The sequence below is a fragment of the Balaenoptera acutorostrata genome, chromosome 15 (assembly GCF_949987535.1).
Source record: "Balaenoptera acutorostrata chromosome 15, mBalAcu1.1, whole genome shotgun sequence".
Lineage (NCBI taxonomy): Eukaryota > Metazoa > Chordata > Mammalia > Artiodactyla > Balaenopteridae > Balaenoptera > Balaenoptera acutorostrata.
The window spans coordinates 17,454,461-17,472,354 of NC_080078.1; the positions used below are offsets into that span (position 1 = coordinate 17,454,461).

Here is a 17,894-nt window from a genome sequence, read left to right on the forward strand (position 1 = left end):
GCGCAAACTGAAATTTTTTTCCTGGAAGTCATCTTGAAGGGTTGGAAGGGAATTGGGAAGGGAAATCGTTTACCCATGATGTGATTCAGTGTAATTTAGTGCCACATCCCCCATCATAAACCACCTGTGGGACACGTGAGGAAGCACTGGCTCAGTCTGATACCCCACTGGCTACTTGAATCTCTTGGCAACATCTCCACGTGGGAATCCAACCCTTTCTTACATCCTCTCAGCAATGGGAAGTTTGTTTTTGTTCTTGTTTTGGCCGTGCCGTGGCTTGCAGGATCTTAGTTCCCTAACCAGGGATCGAACCCGGGCCCCCTGCAGTGGAAGCGCAGAGTCCTAACCACTGGACCGCCAGGAAATTCCCTCACCACTGGGAAGTTTAATGCCACCTTGGAGGGGCCTTTTTTATGGCTGGACTCTTCTTTGGTTGTGCCAGGTAGAGAGCTGCTCCTTGGGCCCACAGGGTTTAATTCTGCTCCCTGGAGTCAAGCAGAAAAAAAAAAAAAACAAATGCTTCCTACAAGTTCCATCCCTCCAAACATGATTAAAAGCGAAGCTTCTGGAATTGGAGTGTCCTGGGTGGAATCCTGGATCCACCACTTACTATCTCTGTGCCTTTGGGTAAGATACTTAACCTCACTGGGCCTCAGTTTATTCATCTGATAAATGGGAACAGTAATAGTGTCTCCTTCCTATGGTTGTTATGAGAATTAAAGAAGGTGGTGCATATGGAGATTTAGAACAGTTTCTGACACCTATTAAGTGCTCAGTAAGTGTTGGCTACTGTTATTTTCTGTAGCCACAGACTGTGGGGCCCCTGTCCTCCCATCCCTTCTTCTGGATTAGAAGGCAGAGGACTTGGGTTCCAGCTTCAGCTCAATATCTGCCTGGTGATGAGGTCGTAAGCAACTTACGAGCCCTACCTGGGCCTTGGTTTCCACGTCCGGAAGCTGAGGGTGGTGGGATTCATGGTCCCCAAGTCCCCCCTCCCATCTCCAGCCGGGCTAGAGACTTCTGTGCTGAGGGAGGAGAGAAGCAAACTGGGAACACAGATGATTGTGGGCCATAATGTCCCTGTGTCAGCCAGAGTGTGCCCCCCAAAAACTACCCATACCTTCTCCCTCCTTAATTTCTCCCAGGACTTTCTTTTGAGGAGTGACAATGCATGAAGGATTCCTGATAGTATCAAAAAAAGGGTGAAAATAAGACTGAGGTATCAGGAAAAGCAGCTTTGCTTTGCTTTAACTAAACCCAACATAAGAGATGACATAAAAAAACCCCACAATATCCTTTATTTATTAAGCTCCCTTGAAAGATGACAATAATAATAATTGTGAACACTTGCTGAGTTCTTGTCATGCACCAGCTGTCTCACATGTATGGTCTCATTTGATCCCCAATTATGTATAAGGCAACAACCACTGCTGTAACAAATAAACCCCTGAGATGGCAGGGGATTAACACAGTAGCTCATGTAACACTTCGGTACAGGTGATGCTGGTGGGTGGCAGCTCTCCTCCACACAGTGATTTGGGGACCCAGCAACTTCCATATTGTGCCTCTACCATTTCCTAGGACCTCGGAGGCCTCTGCATCTGGGCGGAAGAGGAAAGAAAAGGCACTTCTACTTCATAAAAGCCCACCCCAGGAAGTGCCACACATCACTCACACTCACATTTTATAGGCAAGAACCAGTCACATGACCCCAGCAGGATGCAGGGGGTGCTGGGAAATATTGTGCCTGGTGGGGCAGCCACTTTGTAGCAATAACTCCACACTACAGAAGGAGTAGCACATTTTTTGGTGGATAGCTAGGTAATTCTGTCACAGCTTATGTGGTGGAGAAGACAATTATACCCATTTTACAGATGAGGAAACTAAGACCCAGAGTCTGGCCTGGGTCCCAGAGTTTATAAGTGGCAGAGGCTCTGTGAGTTCAAAGCTCTTACACTTAACCACTATGGTGTTAATTTTAAATAAGCATTTAGGTTCCTCTGGCTGTAAAATTCTTCAGAACAAATTATTCCCTTCGGTTTACCCAGAATGCCCCCAAATGCCCAAGCAAGGTACGTCTGGAGGCCATGGTGATGCAGTCATGATGCCAGGCAGGATTTTAGTTTCCAGTGTTTCAGTGGACTTGGAGAAATGATTATCTCCAGAAAGTTGACCCATGTTTTGAACTCCTGCCAGAAATCAAGGCCTGGTACCATCTGTAAGAGATAAATAAATCAAAATATCATCAGCAGATAAGTGTGTGCCATCTGCTGCCCTGTCAGTTGAACTGGCAGAGGCCTCCGGAGAATTCCAAGGAAGTGCTTGCCAAGGCTCTGCCGCCAGCCTGGATAGTGTGAGGAGAAGCTTCATGCAAGATCTGCTGGCATTTTTCTTTACTCCCCGCTCCCGGTGCTGAATTCCTTGAATCCAGCCCAGCGAAGGTGTGTGGATTTTCACCCTTGCCAAACAGTTAAAATTGTTTCTTTTGGCCACATTTGTTGGGGGCCAGGACTGTTCTCCTCTGCCCTCCCAGCAAGTTGAAAGCTCCTACTATAGAGAAAACTAGCCATGCACCTGCCCAGAGGTTGGGCTCCGTGGAATCTGGGTCTCAGAACCAGAGTCAAAAGCAGAACCAGCCATGTTTGGGCATCTGGCTGGACATCTCGAAATGCAGTCACATCCTGATGGATGCTGATTTCTCCTGCCACATGTGGAGTCCTCTTGGAGGGCATCTGAGACTTCCCTTAGAAAGAACAGATTTTTCTAGAACCTGCTTACTCTCCTAAGAGGCAGCACAGGGTAGTGGCCAAATGCAAAGGCTCTGTGGCGGGCTGTCTCCATTTGAATCCAGGCTCCACCATTGGCTGTGCGACCTTAGACAAGTTACTCAGTCTATATCTGTGCCTCAGTTTCTTCATCTGTAAAATGGGGGTGGTAGTTTGTAAAGCATGTTGGGCCTAGCTCCTCACCATGGGGCTCCCTCTGGGTGCCCTCTCCCTACCTTACAAGCCACAGAAGCCTCAACTCCACCATCAGATGGGTTGTGAAATTAAGTCACGAACCTCAGACCCATGATCTGGGGACCCAGCCAAGGACACTGGGCTCCCCAGTGCCCCTTCCTCTTGCTGCCCGTCTTCCCGCTGCCAACCAGATCTGGCTCCTGCGTGTTCATGCCGAGGGCAGCTTGGCTGACCCTCAGCGCTCCTCACCCTTCTGCCAGCCTTGGGCATCTGCCTCTGGCCACCTCCCTGGATTCTGCCCGTGGCCCTGCCAGGCTCCCCCCACCTGCTCCCGCTGAAGTGGCACAATTACAGCCTCCTGCTTCTGGCTCGGGAAGACGTCCAGGCTCTCCTTAGGAGGAGCGCAGTGTGACTCTAACTTAGGATCCAGGGATAGAATCAAAAATAGCGCTTATTAAAAAAAAAATAAATAAATAAAAAAATAGCGCTTATTTACGGAGCCGAGCACGGGGCAGGCATTTTCTCACACTCCCTTCCGTTTTCATCCTTTTTTGCAAGCCTGGAGGGCAGAACTGAAATGACTTTCATTTGGCACCCGAGGAAAAGGCTCAGATTTGTGACGCCACTTCCTGAGGTCACGGGGCCAGGGGGAGGCAGAGGAGGGGTTTGAACGCACGTCTTGTGGCTTCTGAGCCCAGACACCTCCGTTTGCCTTCAGAGCACCCCCTTTCGAGGAGGGAGCCCAGGAGCTGTGATGAATGACGGGCTGGGGATGTGGATGTCAGCACATCAAGCTGATCCCTCGCAGGTGTTGCCTGATTTAAATCCTAACTGAAGACGTCTTGCTTTATACCCGTTACCTCATTTAGCCCTCAAGCAACCTCGTGAGGCTGGGATCATCATCCTTTACTGGCCAAAAAACCCAACCAAACGAATAAAAACGATGGTTCCCCCAGAGTTCCACGGCTAGCAGGTGGCAGAGCTGGGATTTGGCTTCAGGTCCGTGTGAAATCAGAGCCCAGGCTTTTCACCAGGGAGCATAGCCTGCCTGGCTACCGTGGACCCCAGGCTACCCGCCTTCCTTGGCCTCCACCATGAGTTTCTTTCTCAAGTAGATTGAACCTGGAGGAGGGACCTCGGGGTGAGATTCCTGGAATGAGGCGTGAGTGGTGAGCCAGAAAGGAGGCAGCTGTGACCCTCCCATTGTCTCTGGTGTGGATTCCTAGAAGCCTCGATTCCGCCGAGGGCCTTGCCAGGTGTTCCCCTTGGTGGTGGGATTGGAGCGCCGGCTGCCAAGCTGAAGATGCTGTGTTGAGGGCAATTTCTGAGCCGCCTCACCCTTAGCTCGGCCAGGTCCCGCAGACAGTGGGTCAAAAGGAGTCAGCAGCTAGGGCAGGTCAGGGCCTCTTGGGTTGCACGTTTTGTTCCCGTGGTGCTAAAAGTCAGCAGCCCCATAGCGTGATGCCAGAGTGTCTAAGAAGAAATGACCTTCCATTTGTCTTTTCTGAGCAAGGGAGCAAACCCTTCAAAGAGGCATTTAGATTCAAACCTCTGGGATTTGTTTCAAGATAACCCCACTAGTGGTGGGCTGCTGGGTGCGGAGAGACAAGGTAAGTTTCCAAGCTGGGCTGCGGACATGGGACTCTTCATACTGGTCTCTCTGCTTTTGTAAAAGATGGGAACTTCCCGTAATAAAATGTTAAAAAAAGAAAAAGATATTTCAGAGACAGTGTTGATTTGCTGGAGTCTAAACAAGCTGGTCTGGTCATGGAATGTCCTGGGTCCCTGTCCCCCTCTGGACAAGTCAGTCCCTTGCATGATGGAAAGAGCTGTGGAAAGACACAGACCTGGGTCCAGCTCCTGGTTCTGCTACTTCTTGGCTGTGTAACTTTGGGTAGGTCGCTTTGCCTGTGCGAGCCTCAGTTTCCTCATCTGTAAAGTGGGGGTGGATATTGACCTCATACAGTTGTGATGTGTGCCATGCTCTTAGCATGGTGCTTGCCCTGGATTCTCCTTGGGTCATTGGATCCTGGATCTTAGGCAACATGACAAACTCAAGCTTCCACCTGATGGTGGGTAGATCTGCTATTAACAGCCCAAAGGGGGCCAAAACGGGCCAAGCTGTGCCCAAGGTAGAAAGTGACCGTATCATGGGAGATATCATGATAAAACATGGAATTCAGAGCGGGGAGACATCTCTTCGGGGCGGGGCAGGTGGTTGGTGAACAAGGCAGGCTTCACGGTGGGGGAGCTGGTGGGTTTGAAGGCTGGGGCTGCGTCAGACATGGGGAAATGGAGGGAGAGAAGACGTCGAGATTGAGAGGTAGGAAAAGGTAGGTTGTAAATCTGAATCAGCAGGCGCAAAGCAGCAGAAAAGGAGGTGAAAGGCGACCATCAAAGGCATCACGCCCAGGCTGATCTCCGGGCTCCTCTGCGTCGTGGCAGACGTGAGGCTAGGCATGGCTGCTCTTCGCTGGGTAGTGAAGACCCTCCCCCCCCTTTCTGTTTGCCTCTTCCCTCTCAGATGGGCCCCAAGATGCTCCGGAGCTCAACTTTCATTCTCACCTCTGCCTGCAGGTGTGTTGGCCATACCTGTAGGGTTCTGCAGAGTCGCCCCCCTTTGGTGTAATCCTTAATAAAGGCAATCTGTGAAATGCTCTTCATTTACTCATTCCACCATCATGTCCGGAGCACCTGTTAGTGTCCCAGGCTTTGAGGACACAGCAGCGAATGAGACACCTGATCACAGAGCTTCTGTTTGTCTCAGAGATGCTGGCTGGGCACTGTTTACGTATTTATTTTTAATTTTTCAATTGATGTATAGTTGATTTACAATGTTGTGTTAATTTCTGCCGTACAGCAAGATGATTCAGTTATACATATATACACATTCTTTTTTAATATTCTTTTCCGTTATGGTTTATCATAGGATATTGGATACAGTTCTTGGCGCTATACAGCAGGACCTTGTTGTTTATCCATCCTGTATATAAAAGCTTACATCTACTAACCGCAACCTCCCACTCCATCCCTCCCCCAACCCCCTCCCCCTTGGCAACCACCAGTCTGTTCTCTATGTCCATGAGTGTTGTTTCTGTTTCATAGATAGGTTCATTTGTGTCGTATTTTAGATTCCACATATAAGTGATATCACATGGTATTTGTCTTTCTCTTTCTGACTTACTTCACTTAGTATGATAATCTCTAGTTGCATCCATGTTGCTACAAATGGCATTATTTTATTCTTTTTTATGGCTGCGTAGTATTCATTGTATATATGCACCATATCTTCTCTATCTATTCATCTGTCGATGGACATTTAGGTTGTTTCCATGCCTTGGCTATTGTGAATAGTGCTACTATAAATATAGGGGTGCATGTATCTTTTTGAATTAGAGTTTTGTCTGGCTATATGCATCTGGGCACTGTTTAGATGAGCTGGGGAATGCCCTCTTTTGGTGCAAGGATTCCAAGTGGTCTATACATACACTTTAATATTAGAACAGCAGCTCCGCAAGGGTGGGCACTTGCCTTCTGGTTCACTGCTGCACCCCCAGCACCTTGAATCGTGCCTGGCATGTAGGTGCTCAATAAATGTTCATTGAATATAAGTGCGTGAATACTAAACACTGATATTGGGAACCAAAGAGAAGTATATTTTTAGGGATCAAAATTAATTCAAACATGGGACTTCCCTGGTGGTTCAGTGGTTAAGAATCTTCCTTCCAATGCAGGGGACTCGGGTTTGATCCCTGGTTGGGGAACTAAGATTCCACATGCCGTGGAGGAACTAAGATTCCACATGCCATGGGGCAGCTAAGCCTGCACGCTGCAACTACTGAGCCCACGCACCCTGGAGCCCCTGTGCGACAACTACAGAGCCCACGCGCTCTGGAGCCTGCGTACCACAACTAGAGAGAAGCTCATGCGCCAAAACGAAAGATCCCGCGTGCCGCAACTAAGACCAGATGCAGCCAAAAATAAACAAATAAATATTAAAAAAAAAAAATTCAAACATCCCCAAATATCACTGCTTGATGTGATTTGGATTCCTAGGATTCAGAGAGAGAGAGAGAGATCTCATCTTCACTGTTGCATCACTGTGTGTAGCCTCCAGCCTGGTCCAGAATGTGGTCAAGCCCACAGCCTATGCATACCTACATGTAAATACAACCCACAACAGAGGAGAAGTCCACACACATCCTGTAGAGGACACAGATAATAAACACGTGAACAAATGCATACACAAGATCATTTCAGATAGTAACCGTGGTAAGACTGTGAAAGAGACAAGCATGCAGGTTGAGAGGATGAGAGTGATGGGTGAGGAGGGGTGAGGGCCACCTGGTGTAGGGTGGCATGCTGGTGGTTCGCCATTCACCCCTCCATGTCTGTCCACTGCCCCCTGGGCCGTGGGAGACTGCCCTGTGCAGATGCAATGGCCCGGACTCCTGCGTCCTCTGGTTTCTTATTGGTTCTGGCCAGTGGGAGGCATAGGAAGGAAATCAGAGGGCAGAAGGGGAGAAAGGTCGGGGTGTTTTCCCCTCCCCTGCCTCGTTCTTGGCCTGTTGAGGTTTTGACAGTGACTGCATTCCTCTAAGGACTGGTTCTAAAGTGTGGTCCCCAGACTAGCAGCAACAGCAACCCCTGGGAATTTGTTAGAAATGCAGATTCTCAGGCCCTGCCCCAGAATTTCTGATTTTGATGCTTGCTTCGGTGCAGCTAAGCTCCGAGGGGCAGTTCCTCCTCTGTGGCATCATCTCTCGCAGCCTCCTTTCCCTCCGCAGCCCCTTCAGGCTGGAGGAGGTGAGGGCTCCCCACTGTTGCTCACCCCTCGCCCCTGTCCACACGTCTGTGAATAGGCCCTTCACTCAGCAGTCTTCGGTGAGCCCTTTCCAGGGTGCCTTCTGTTTCCTGCCGGGATCCTGACTGGTCCAGATGGCCAGGATGTTAATTCATATTCCTTTAGACAGGGCACACCTCCTCCAGGTTACCCAGTCCCCACAGGCTTCCCCAGTCATTGCTGGGTGTTGAGATCTCATGCATTGGGACTGGGTTCCAAGTCCCATCTGTTGACTGCGGACCTCGGAGCAAGATGCAATGATGAGGAACCTTGTGCAGGATGTTTCCCTTCGAGGCTATGGTGGGTCTGAATCGGCACGCCCCCTTCTTACAGGCAAGGTACTTCCCATTAGTTTATTCCTCTGGTCTAATGGGACTGAACGTCCGTCCTCTGGGATAGTGAGAAATTCAGACCTCACATAATGAAGGTTCCCTCACAGCCCTGGGGTGATGTGAAGTTTTCAGAACTTTTGGGAGAACCTCTTGTCCTCTCCTGCCCCTCTTCTCCCCATTGCTGATGGTTTCCTGGGCCCATGGGGGCCCTGAGACCCTCACTGGGGTACAGGATTTTTGTTAAACCTGTGACCTCTGACCCCAAAGTCCAGCTTTCCCAGGCTGTTTTTCCTAGAAGGTCCTGACATCTCCGTAGGGGGCTGTGGCGGTCCTGTAGCTCATGGACCCCCAAAAACTTCTCCCCAGGGGTCTGCTGGCTCTATCCTCCTCCTGCACAAATTCCCTCCTCTGCCCCTCCCTGAAGTGGGGCAGCGTTACCCTCCAGGGGGCCTCTGGGAACATAGTGGATCTTTAGGGAACTCTCCTTCCTGGGGAGGAGAGGCTGACACCCATTCATCCTCTTGATCTTGGGTCAGAGGGAATCCGAGTGGGAGGGAGTGACGGGAGAAAGGGCATCTTCACGGGGCAAAAATGAGGCAGTCACCAGGCAGTGTCCAATGGTTAGGGGGAGACAACGGAAGGTGCAGGGCTGTAGGGGAACCCATGTATCCCTGCAGCTGCCACTTGGCTGGACTCCTGCCTGCTGAGCTGTCCTAGTGTGTCACCTGGGGGTTGGCACCAACCCCTACAGATCCACCCTGTAATAAGCACTACAGAAACACTAGCATTAGTGCTTTTCACTTTTTATAGGTAGGGAAACTGAGGCACCAAAAGGCTAACGTTGATGTTACATATCTAGTAGGTGATGGAGTCAGGCTGAACCCACGCAGGTCTGGCTCTAGAGCCACATACCACCCCCCCCCCCCATGGTGGTCGATGCACCAGTCTTGTCTCTCTTCCCATGATGTTCCATGTTTCCTCTGACCCCTGTGTGGCAGGTGATGATTATGATGGTGATGAGAGCCACCATCTCCTAAGTTCCCACTCTGTTCCAGGCATCCTGTCTAAGTTCTTTGCCCATGTTGAGTCTTTATAACACCCCTGTAGGTGCTGTGCCTATTTTAGAGACGAGGAACTCAAGGTCCAGAAAGACTGTGAACTCACATGACAGGAAGTGACAGAGCCAGGATTTGAACCCACCTCTGCTGATTCCAGAGCTCAGGCCTTGGCCACTCTGCTATCCTGCCCCATAAACACTGTTACTGGAAGGAGTGTCCTGTGCGATAGCACCAGCTGTCACTAAAATGACTTACTATTGCTTTTCTAATGTTGAAAATAGTTGTTTTTACAAATCAGATTGGAATGTGAATCTCACCCTGGCTGTGACTGGAATCACCTGGGGGCTTTGAAAACCCACTGATGTTTAGGCCTCCTGCCAACCAGTTAAACCAGAATGTCTGTGTGTGGGGCCTGGGCTTCCCAGGGCTGAGAACCACTTACGTTGGATGACCTTTAAGATTCTTTCCAGGGACTTCCCTGGTGGCGCAGTGATTAAGAATCCGCCTGCTAATGCAGGGGACATAAGTTCGAGCCCTGGTCTGGGAAGATCCCACATGCCACAGAGCAACTAGGCCTGTATGCCACAACTACTGAGCCTGTGCTGTAGAGCCTGCGAGCCACAACTAGTGAGCCTGTGTGCCCCAACTACTGGAAACAGCGTGCCTAGAGTCCGTGCTCCACAACAAAGAGAAGCCACTGCGATGAAAAGCCTGCGCACTGCAACGAAGAGTAGCCCCTGCTCGCTGCAACTAGAGAAAGCCTGCATGGAGCAGCAAAGACCCAACGCAGCCAAAAATAAATAAATAAATGTATTTAAAAAAAAAAAATTCTTTCCAGCTTTCTAGTTCTGCAGTGCAAGGAAGGTATGCTGCCATCAGGTGGTAGTAACAGGCCACAGCTCCATGATCTAATTGACAAGTTTTGGTCTGAAGAGATAAGTGCACTTTTCTTCAGTTTTATACCCAAACGAAATCCCTTGTTGAACATAACAAATATAATAATAACTAATAAAGATGTTAAAGTTTTAAGGGCCACTTCTAAAAGCAATTAGCCAGTATGGTACACTTTGATATCTTTCCCACAAATGGTTAGCTAACCTTTATCATGGAACTAAGGGTCTGGAGCCAAGAATCTCTTTGTGTTTGGATTTTAGTTATTAGACTTGGTGACCATTGAAATATCCAGTTGTCCTTATGTCATTACTATGATTTTTCCTTAAACCTCAGCTTTGCCCTGCACAGGCAGTGTGGGCCAAGTTTGACCATCTCTGCTCAGACATCTTCTATTCGGTCTTGTCCATGTAGCAGAAATAGAAGCGTGAGAGGCATTTTATTTAGTCCCTGGTGGATTTTCCCTATCTGCATGGAGGTATGTTCTCAGAGAGTTACTTTTAGGACCTAGTAGCTCTGCACAGTGGGAATGGCTAGCTGCAAATGGGAATAGATAGCTGGAAAAACTTTAGGGCATAGAGTTTGGAGTCTATGGACTGGGTTGAGTCCATCACTGACTGGCTATGTGGTCTTGGGCAAGTCACTGAAAACTCAGAGCCTCAGTTTGCTTGTCTCTAAAATGGGGATTCTCAGAACTACATTGTAGGTTGTTGTGGAATTAAAGAGAAAGTAAACACACTTTTACAATAAAACTACTCAACAAACTAGAAATAGAAGAGAACCTCCCCAACCCGATAAAGAGTATCTATGAAAAAGAGTACCATTAACATCATACTTGTGGTACAAGAATGAATTCTTTCCCTTTCATATCAGGAACAAGACAAGGATGCCTGCTCTTGCCACTTCTATTCAACATAATACTGGAGGTTTTGGCCAGAGCAATTAGTCAAGAAAAAGAAATAAATGACATCGAGATTAAAGGAAAAAGTGAAACTGTATCTATTTGTAGATTACATGATCTTGTATATAGTAAATCCTAAGAATCCACTAAAAACTATCAGAACTAATAAATGAATTCAGCAGGATTTCAGGGTACAAGGTCAGAGCAATAGCCCATAAAATGTTTTAATTTCTTTCAGAATCAGAAGAAAAAAAACCTTTTAGGTGAAGAAAAATTTTAATATATAATGTTAATATATTAATCTTTAACCAATGCATTTGTAAAATATAATTTTTAATTTAATTTGTTTTTATTGAGGAAGAGACCCCAAAGGCAAAAGAGCCTAAGGTCCACAAAAGTCTTAATGGGGCCCTGGCTGCTGGTCTGAATTTGGCCATTAAAATTTTTCCTCTCTAGCTCTGAGAAAGCAATATAACATAAAGAAAGTTTAAGATGATGCATTTAAAATCCATCCATTCTTAGCACACTACCTATTCTCATTTTAAAAAATCCTCTCTGGTTCTTGGCTGTCAGCAAATATCTCTTTATAATCTCAGTACCACTGACTTGTTGTGTGGTCCTGGCTGGTCACTCAGTGGCCCTGAGCCTTTTCTGTAAAGGAAGGAGAGGGTCCTACATCTCAATATAGAGCCTGGGGAGGAAGCAAGCACGATGGAATCACAGGAGCGGCATCCATCCATCTGTGGCCTCATGATTCTTTGGAAGGGGTGACATATATAAGAGAGAAATCCACTCCTTAACTCAGCACTTAAGACCCTTCGTGATCTGGCCCCAGCCTTCCTTCTCAGCCTCATCTCTCACCACTCCCTGATATCTGCCTTTGCATTTATATGGGGCTGGAAGGAGGTTCAGGAGCCCAAACGGGCTTCAAGGGACTTTCTTAGAGGAAAACTTAGGAAGCTTCAAGCAGACACAAGAATTGAGAATGCTGGAAGCTTCCAGATTCTTTTCATTCCCCAACCTACATTGACTCCATTTGGACTCAAAGTCTATCTCCTTGTTGGACTCAGCAGTGAAATCTATCTCTTGCTGCTATGCTCAGCAGTAAAATCCTTGAACTAGGAGTTGCAAGCTTACCCTAAAGGTCAGCGAACCTAGTGTCTCAGGGACCAGTGAGGTCTAAGGTCTAGGGGTAAAGCAACAGGGTGTGGTGGGGACTGTGGCAAAGTATAGAGCACATGTCCCATCTGAGAAAGGACCTTAAGGCTGGGTCACATCTTGCCTCACTGTGTCCTTGATGGCCAGCATAGGGCCTGACATCAAGGAGGCTGGGAGGAAAGACTGAAGAGTTGAAGTTTCTTATAGGCATAAGGTTTGGGTGGAAGGCAATCATTTGTTCATTCATTCATTTACTCATTCGTATACCCCTTCAACAAATATTTATTGAGCACTCTATGTACCAGGCACTGTTCTAGGTGCTAGGGGTCCAGCGGGAAGAGAGATGGGGAGAGTCAGGGAAAAGGTGTTTGGAATATTAAATAGACTAGTTAGGAAAGGCCTCCCTGAGAAGGTAAAACTTGGGGAAAGTGATAAAGGAGAGAAAGGATAAACCATTCAGCCATCTGGGGGAGGAATGATCAAGGGAGAAGTAACAGCACGTGCAAAGGTCCTGAGGCAGGAATGTGGCTGGCACATTTAAGGATCAGCAAGGAGGCCAGTGTGGCTGGAGTGGAGTGAGTGAGGGGCAAGCCAGTAGGAGATGAGGTCAGGGAGGTGATGGGGGCACAGATCACACAGGGCCTTATAGGCCATGGTAAGGACTTAGGTTCTGACTCTGAGTGAATTGAGAACCATGGGAAAGTTCTGAGAGGAGACGTAATCCATCTTAGGTTATAACAGGACCCTTCTGGTGACTGTGTGGATAAGAGCAGGAACAGGGAGACCCATGCAGAGGCTACTGCAGTAATCCAGGGGGAGATGATGGGGCTGGGACCAGAGGAGGTGGTGAAAAGTAGTTGGATTCTAAGTATATTGGGAAGCTGGAGCTGCAGATCAGATGGGGAGGTGTGAGAGAAAGAGAGAAACAAAGGATGACATCAAGGTTCTGGCCTGAGCATCTGGGAGGATGGGGGTACCATTTTCTGAGCTGGGGATGAATTGAAGATGTGGTACCTGCCTTCACGGGGCTTCCAGCTTGGGAACCATCCATGTGAGAATCACACACAAAATGATAAGAGTTATAAGGTGACTAGCTGCCCCCTAGGAGAAGGCCATGGTGCCATGAGAGCTTCTAATAGGGGTGAAGTGTGTTCCCAGTCGGGGGGTGGGCGGAGGGAACACGAAGAGTATAGGAGCTGAGAGGAGGGGAGGGGAGGCGGGGCGGGGAGGGGGTGTGGATGGAGAGGCCGGTGGAGGCCAGTCCTGGATCCATGTGAAGGAATTTGGGCTTTATTTTGGGATAAAGTGTTTTGAGCAGGAGTGTGTGTACTTGCGTGTGTGCATGTGATGTAATCAGAGCTGCGTGGTTTGAAAATATCCCTCCAGCTGCAGTGTGGAGAGTGGATCCGACAGAGGCCAGAGTGGAGGTCCAGGGAGCCCAGTGACGGCTTCTGCCCTCGTCCTGCTGGGCCTGGATGGGGTGGAGTCCGTGGAAAGGGCAGGAGGGCTTTGAGGAGGTGGGAGTGACAGGGCTGGTTGGATTGGACTGGGAGGTGACGGAAGGAGGCATCACGGGGACTTGTGGCTTCGCCATCCACATTCCTCAGGACGTTGGCTTTCTGGGAATTAGGGTTAGAGAAAGATGCACTCGGGTTAGAGATGTTTGGGCCCCCCTACCCCCAGATCCGTACAGGGCGAGAGGCGAAAGCCTGAAGCCCTCACTTCCTTTCATATTCTGAAAACCTTTCTTTCTTTTTTTTTTTTTCAAAGGTGAAAAATGCCGCAGCTTCATTGACCTGGCCCCAGCATCAGAGAAAGGTAGGTGTGGCCCCAGCTCAGGTGTGCCAACCTTGCCCTCTACAGGGACACTTCCCGAAGCCCTGGGTGATCCTGTCCTTCAGCATCCCTGGGTGATGGTGCCCCAGGGGCCAGAATCCTGTTGCAAAGCTCTGAGTTCCTTGAGCGGTTAGTGCAGGGGGAGAGGCAGGTGGAGGGACATCATCTTGCCCTCCCCCGTTCCCCACCCGCCCCCCAAGTGGGATGGTTCTGAGAGTCATTACACTTCCCTTACTTCCAGTGCGTGCTGGGACTTTGGGGGAGGTAGGATGGGTGTACAGAAGTTGGGACCAGTGTTGGCATTGCTTCCAAGTGTAGGATTTGACCTTGGGGGAGGGAAGCCAGACGTTCTGTCTCTGTCGTCTCACGGGTGTGGGGAGGTCCAGCCTGATCGGACACTGCCATTCAGAAAGGACCCGTTGGTGTGCAGGGCTTGACAGCAGAGATTCTGAGCCCAGTGGTGCTCAGATATGATGATTAGGAGTGGGCTGCAGCTTGTGTAGGGGGCAGAGCAGTCAGGATTAGGTTTCGCTGCAAGTAATGGCGACCCCAAATAACTGGCTTCAGTGGAGAAATGTATTTATTCCTTTTAAAAGTTTCAAATCTGGGGTGGCTCTGCTCCGTCCAGTCTTCAGCATCCCGGCCCCGGGGGACCCTCTCCATCATCCCTGTGGCCTTTGTCCTCATGGACTAACAGGATGGCTAGAGCTACAGCTGTCACATCTGCACTCCAGGCAACAGGATAGAGGAAAGGCAAAGAAGAAAGGGCAAAGGTTGCATGTCAACAGTAAGGTTCCCAGAAGTTGCCCCATGACACGGGCTTATATCCCCTTGGCCAGAACTTGATCACAGCTGCAAGGGAGGCTGGGAAATGAGGTCTTTATCCTGGCAACCATGTGCTCAGCTGAAAGGCAGGGGTTTTATCATTATGAAAGAACAGGAGAATGGATACTGGAGGATGCGCTGCCACAGGAGCATAGGGCATGGCCACCTCCCTACTTCCCTACCCTGCCACCAAGGAGAACCCTTGCCAAGAGAGAACAGGTGTGCAGGTCTCTTCAGACAGCCTGGAGATTAGGAGAGGGCTCTGGTCCTGGGAGTCGGGGTGGGGAAACTGAGACAAGAGTTCAGCCCTAAACTGTCCCTACGTGGGGGGCCTTGGTGGGCCGAGGCTCAGGGGAAATTCTTAAATCCAGGACGTGCGGTCACCCACGCCCCCTGCTGGTGGGGCTGAGTTTGCAGTTTCCCTGCAGCGTCAGGAGGTTCAAGGGCCTGAAGTGCCCCGTCTCTGACCTGTCCAGGGTGTTGGGAGAGGCGGGACAGGCAAGGGGGCTGCGTGTCTTTGAGGCTGGTGACGTTCCTGTCTCACAGACGCTGTCCCCTTGAAGAGCTCCAGCCAAGTGGCAGCTGGTGAGACTGAGGGGCATGTGACAGGGAGCCCATAGTGCTCTCGGGTCCAGGAAGAGGCTGGGCTCCCCCTCTGAGCAAGCTTTTTGCAGTGGGAACTACCTCCTCTGTTTCCTTTGCTTCCCAGTGACGATGCCCTGTTTAGTGGCTACTTGTGGCCATCCCTGAAGTTTCGAGCTGAGCAACTTGGGCCACAGCTGCCAAACTGAGTTCTTCAGAAAATACTACAGCTGCTAATAAATGGCTGATACTTACTGAGCAGGTACAGTGTGTTAGGCACTGGGCCAAACACTTTAAATGTATCAACTGAGAAACCTCCCCACAACCTTGCTAAGAAGGGGCTGACCTTCTCACCCCACTTGACAGATGAGAAAACTGAGCCCTAGAGACATTAAGCCACTCACGTCTCACATCTCATAAGGAGCAGAGCCCATGCTCTGTACCCCTCCGTTGTACTGCATTTGAGAAGCCAATACCTGTAGGCAACCTCTATGATGATCATCCCATAATCCCCAAGGCCTTGGAGTTCCTGGGTCACCTCTGCTCCAAATCTGGCTTCCAGGAAGCTGGGCCCGTGTGTGCACATGTAAATGTGTGTGCATGTCTGGTTGAGGGCGAGGGTATGCATGCATGGGCAGGTGCTCCTGTGAGAGTGTGCACATGGGTCTCATGTGTGTGCCTGCATGCACACTCGTGGGTGAGTGTGAGCATGGAGGCATGTACACATGTGTGCACATATGAGCGTGTGGATATGTGTACATGCGTGTGTGTGTCCACATACAGTGGCACATGGGTTGCTCGTGCCTCTTGCTAGTGGCTTATTCCTGCCTCGTGTATGAGAACCAAGGCCCCAGAGGGGTTGTATCTTTGTGTTTTACTGGCCTCGTGATTTTACTTTCAGGGCTTGGTGGCCACGCCAAAGACCTTCTGGCTGTGTGTATAAAAATGTTTATAAGAAGCCTGAGCGGGCTGGCTTTGCAGACCAGTGTTCATGGACTCACTGCCTCTCAAGCACTTAGGCTCACCTTTGGGGCCGGCGGGGTTTGGTCAGGCAGCTCTGTGGCCTGTTCCCGAACCTACCGGGAGGCCCAGCCCTCCCAGGGGCACCTGCAGGAGCCTGGTGTCCCCGGACCCCTCCGTGTTCTCGCCGAGTCCTCGCCACACTGTCTGTTTCACAGATGAAGAGCCCAGGCTGCAGAGAGAGGGGGACTGGTTCAGGGTCACACAGGGAGTCCAGGCCAATGTTGGAGCCCAGGCGTGTTCTCTCCCAAAGAACACTCTTCTCCCAGATTCTGGCTGCACCCGGTCCCGCTGTGACTTCCTTCCTGCTCTGCAAAATCCGATCATAATAATTAGTGTTAGGTGACACTAACACAAACTGGCTTTCATGCGGTGCTTACCACGTGCCAGGCGCTGTTCTGAGAACTTTATACCTGGTGGCTCATTTAATCCCCATTTTACAGATGAGGAGACTGAGGCCTAGGGAGTTAATTGACTTGCCCAAAGTCACACAGTTAGGATGCTGGGATTTAAAACTGAGCTGTCTGGCTCTTAAATGTTTGGTTCTTCTGCTGAAAAGCTAGGCCTTCCGAGCCTCTGTGTGTGTGTGTGTGTGTGTGTGTGTGTGTGTGTGTGTGTTTGTGTGTGTGTGTGTGAGAGTAATTGAGGCCCTTCGGAAATGGGCCCCGTCTTTGCCATTTTCTCCAATACCCTCTGTCCTTTCCTCCCTACCCTCTCCCCTGGCAAAATATGTGTCTGTCATCAGTGTTTTTACCATGGCATATTTTTGTTAGTTCTCCTGATCATTCTAGCTTTGTGCTTCACGTGGGGAAATATCTTTTCATTTTAAACTAGCCTAAGCCACAACCATTTTTCATCTAGATTCCTGCCACAGTCTCTTAACTGGTTATGTCCTTCCATTTTTGACCCCTGCTTCACTGGTAGCCAGAATGATCCTTTTAAAGCATAAATCATCTCCTGTAGCTCCCTGTTTAAAACACTCCCTTGGCTCCCATCTCGTTCAGAGTAAAAGTCATTGTCCTCATCTTGGCTTGTAAGGTCTGGGGGATCTGGCCCTGTACATCCGGGACCTCATCTCCTGTAATCTCCCCTCCCTCACCATACTTCAGGTCTCCAAAATCTTTACTGTTCCTTGAGTCAGCCAAGCTGGTGTGTGCCTTGGCACTTGCTGTTTCCTGCTCCTGGAACACTGTTCTCTCAGCTCTCTGCACAGCTGGTCCCTTCTCATCACTCAAACGTCACATCTTCAGGGCAGCCTTCCTTGAACATCCTTAGAGCAGCCCTTCCTCCTGCCAAGTCCTTCTCTACTCTCTTCAATGTTTAGTTGTCTTTACATCACATATGAAATGTACTCAGTGCTTCTTTGATCAAGAATGGTGTCCCCTAAAAGACCGTCAGCTCCATGAGGGCAGGGATTTTTGTCTTGTTTGTGACTCACTGTATCCCCAGGGTCCAAAGCAATGCCTGGCACTGTTGAATTAATGAAAA

At 49.5% G+C, this 17,894-nt stretch overlaps 1 protein-coding gene across 3 annotated transcripts in view; it reads left to right on the forward strand.

Moving 5' to 3' along the window:
* GSG1L (GSG1 like) overlaps positions 1-17,894 on the forward strand; it is a 212,156-nt gene that overhangs the window by 57,755 nt on the left and 136,507 nt on the right. For all 3 annotated transcript variants that reach the window (XR_009005440.1, XM_057529350.1, XM_057529352.1), the window contains exon 2: positions 13,914-13,961. Coding sequence is in view for 2 of the 3 variants with exons in the window: in XM_057529350.1 (XP_057385333.1) it covers positions 13,914-13,961 (48 nt within the window). In the remaining variant the exon portion in view is untranslated. The remainder of the gene's footprint in view (positions 1-13,913; positions 13,962-17,894) is intronic.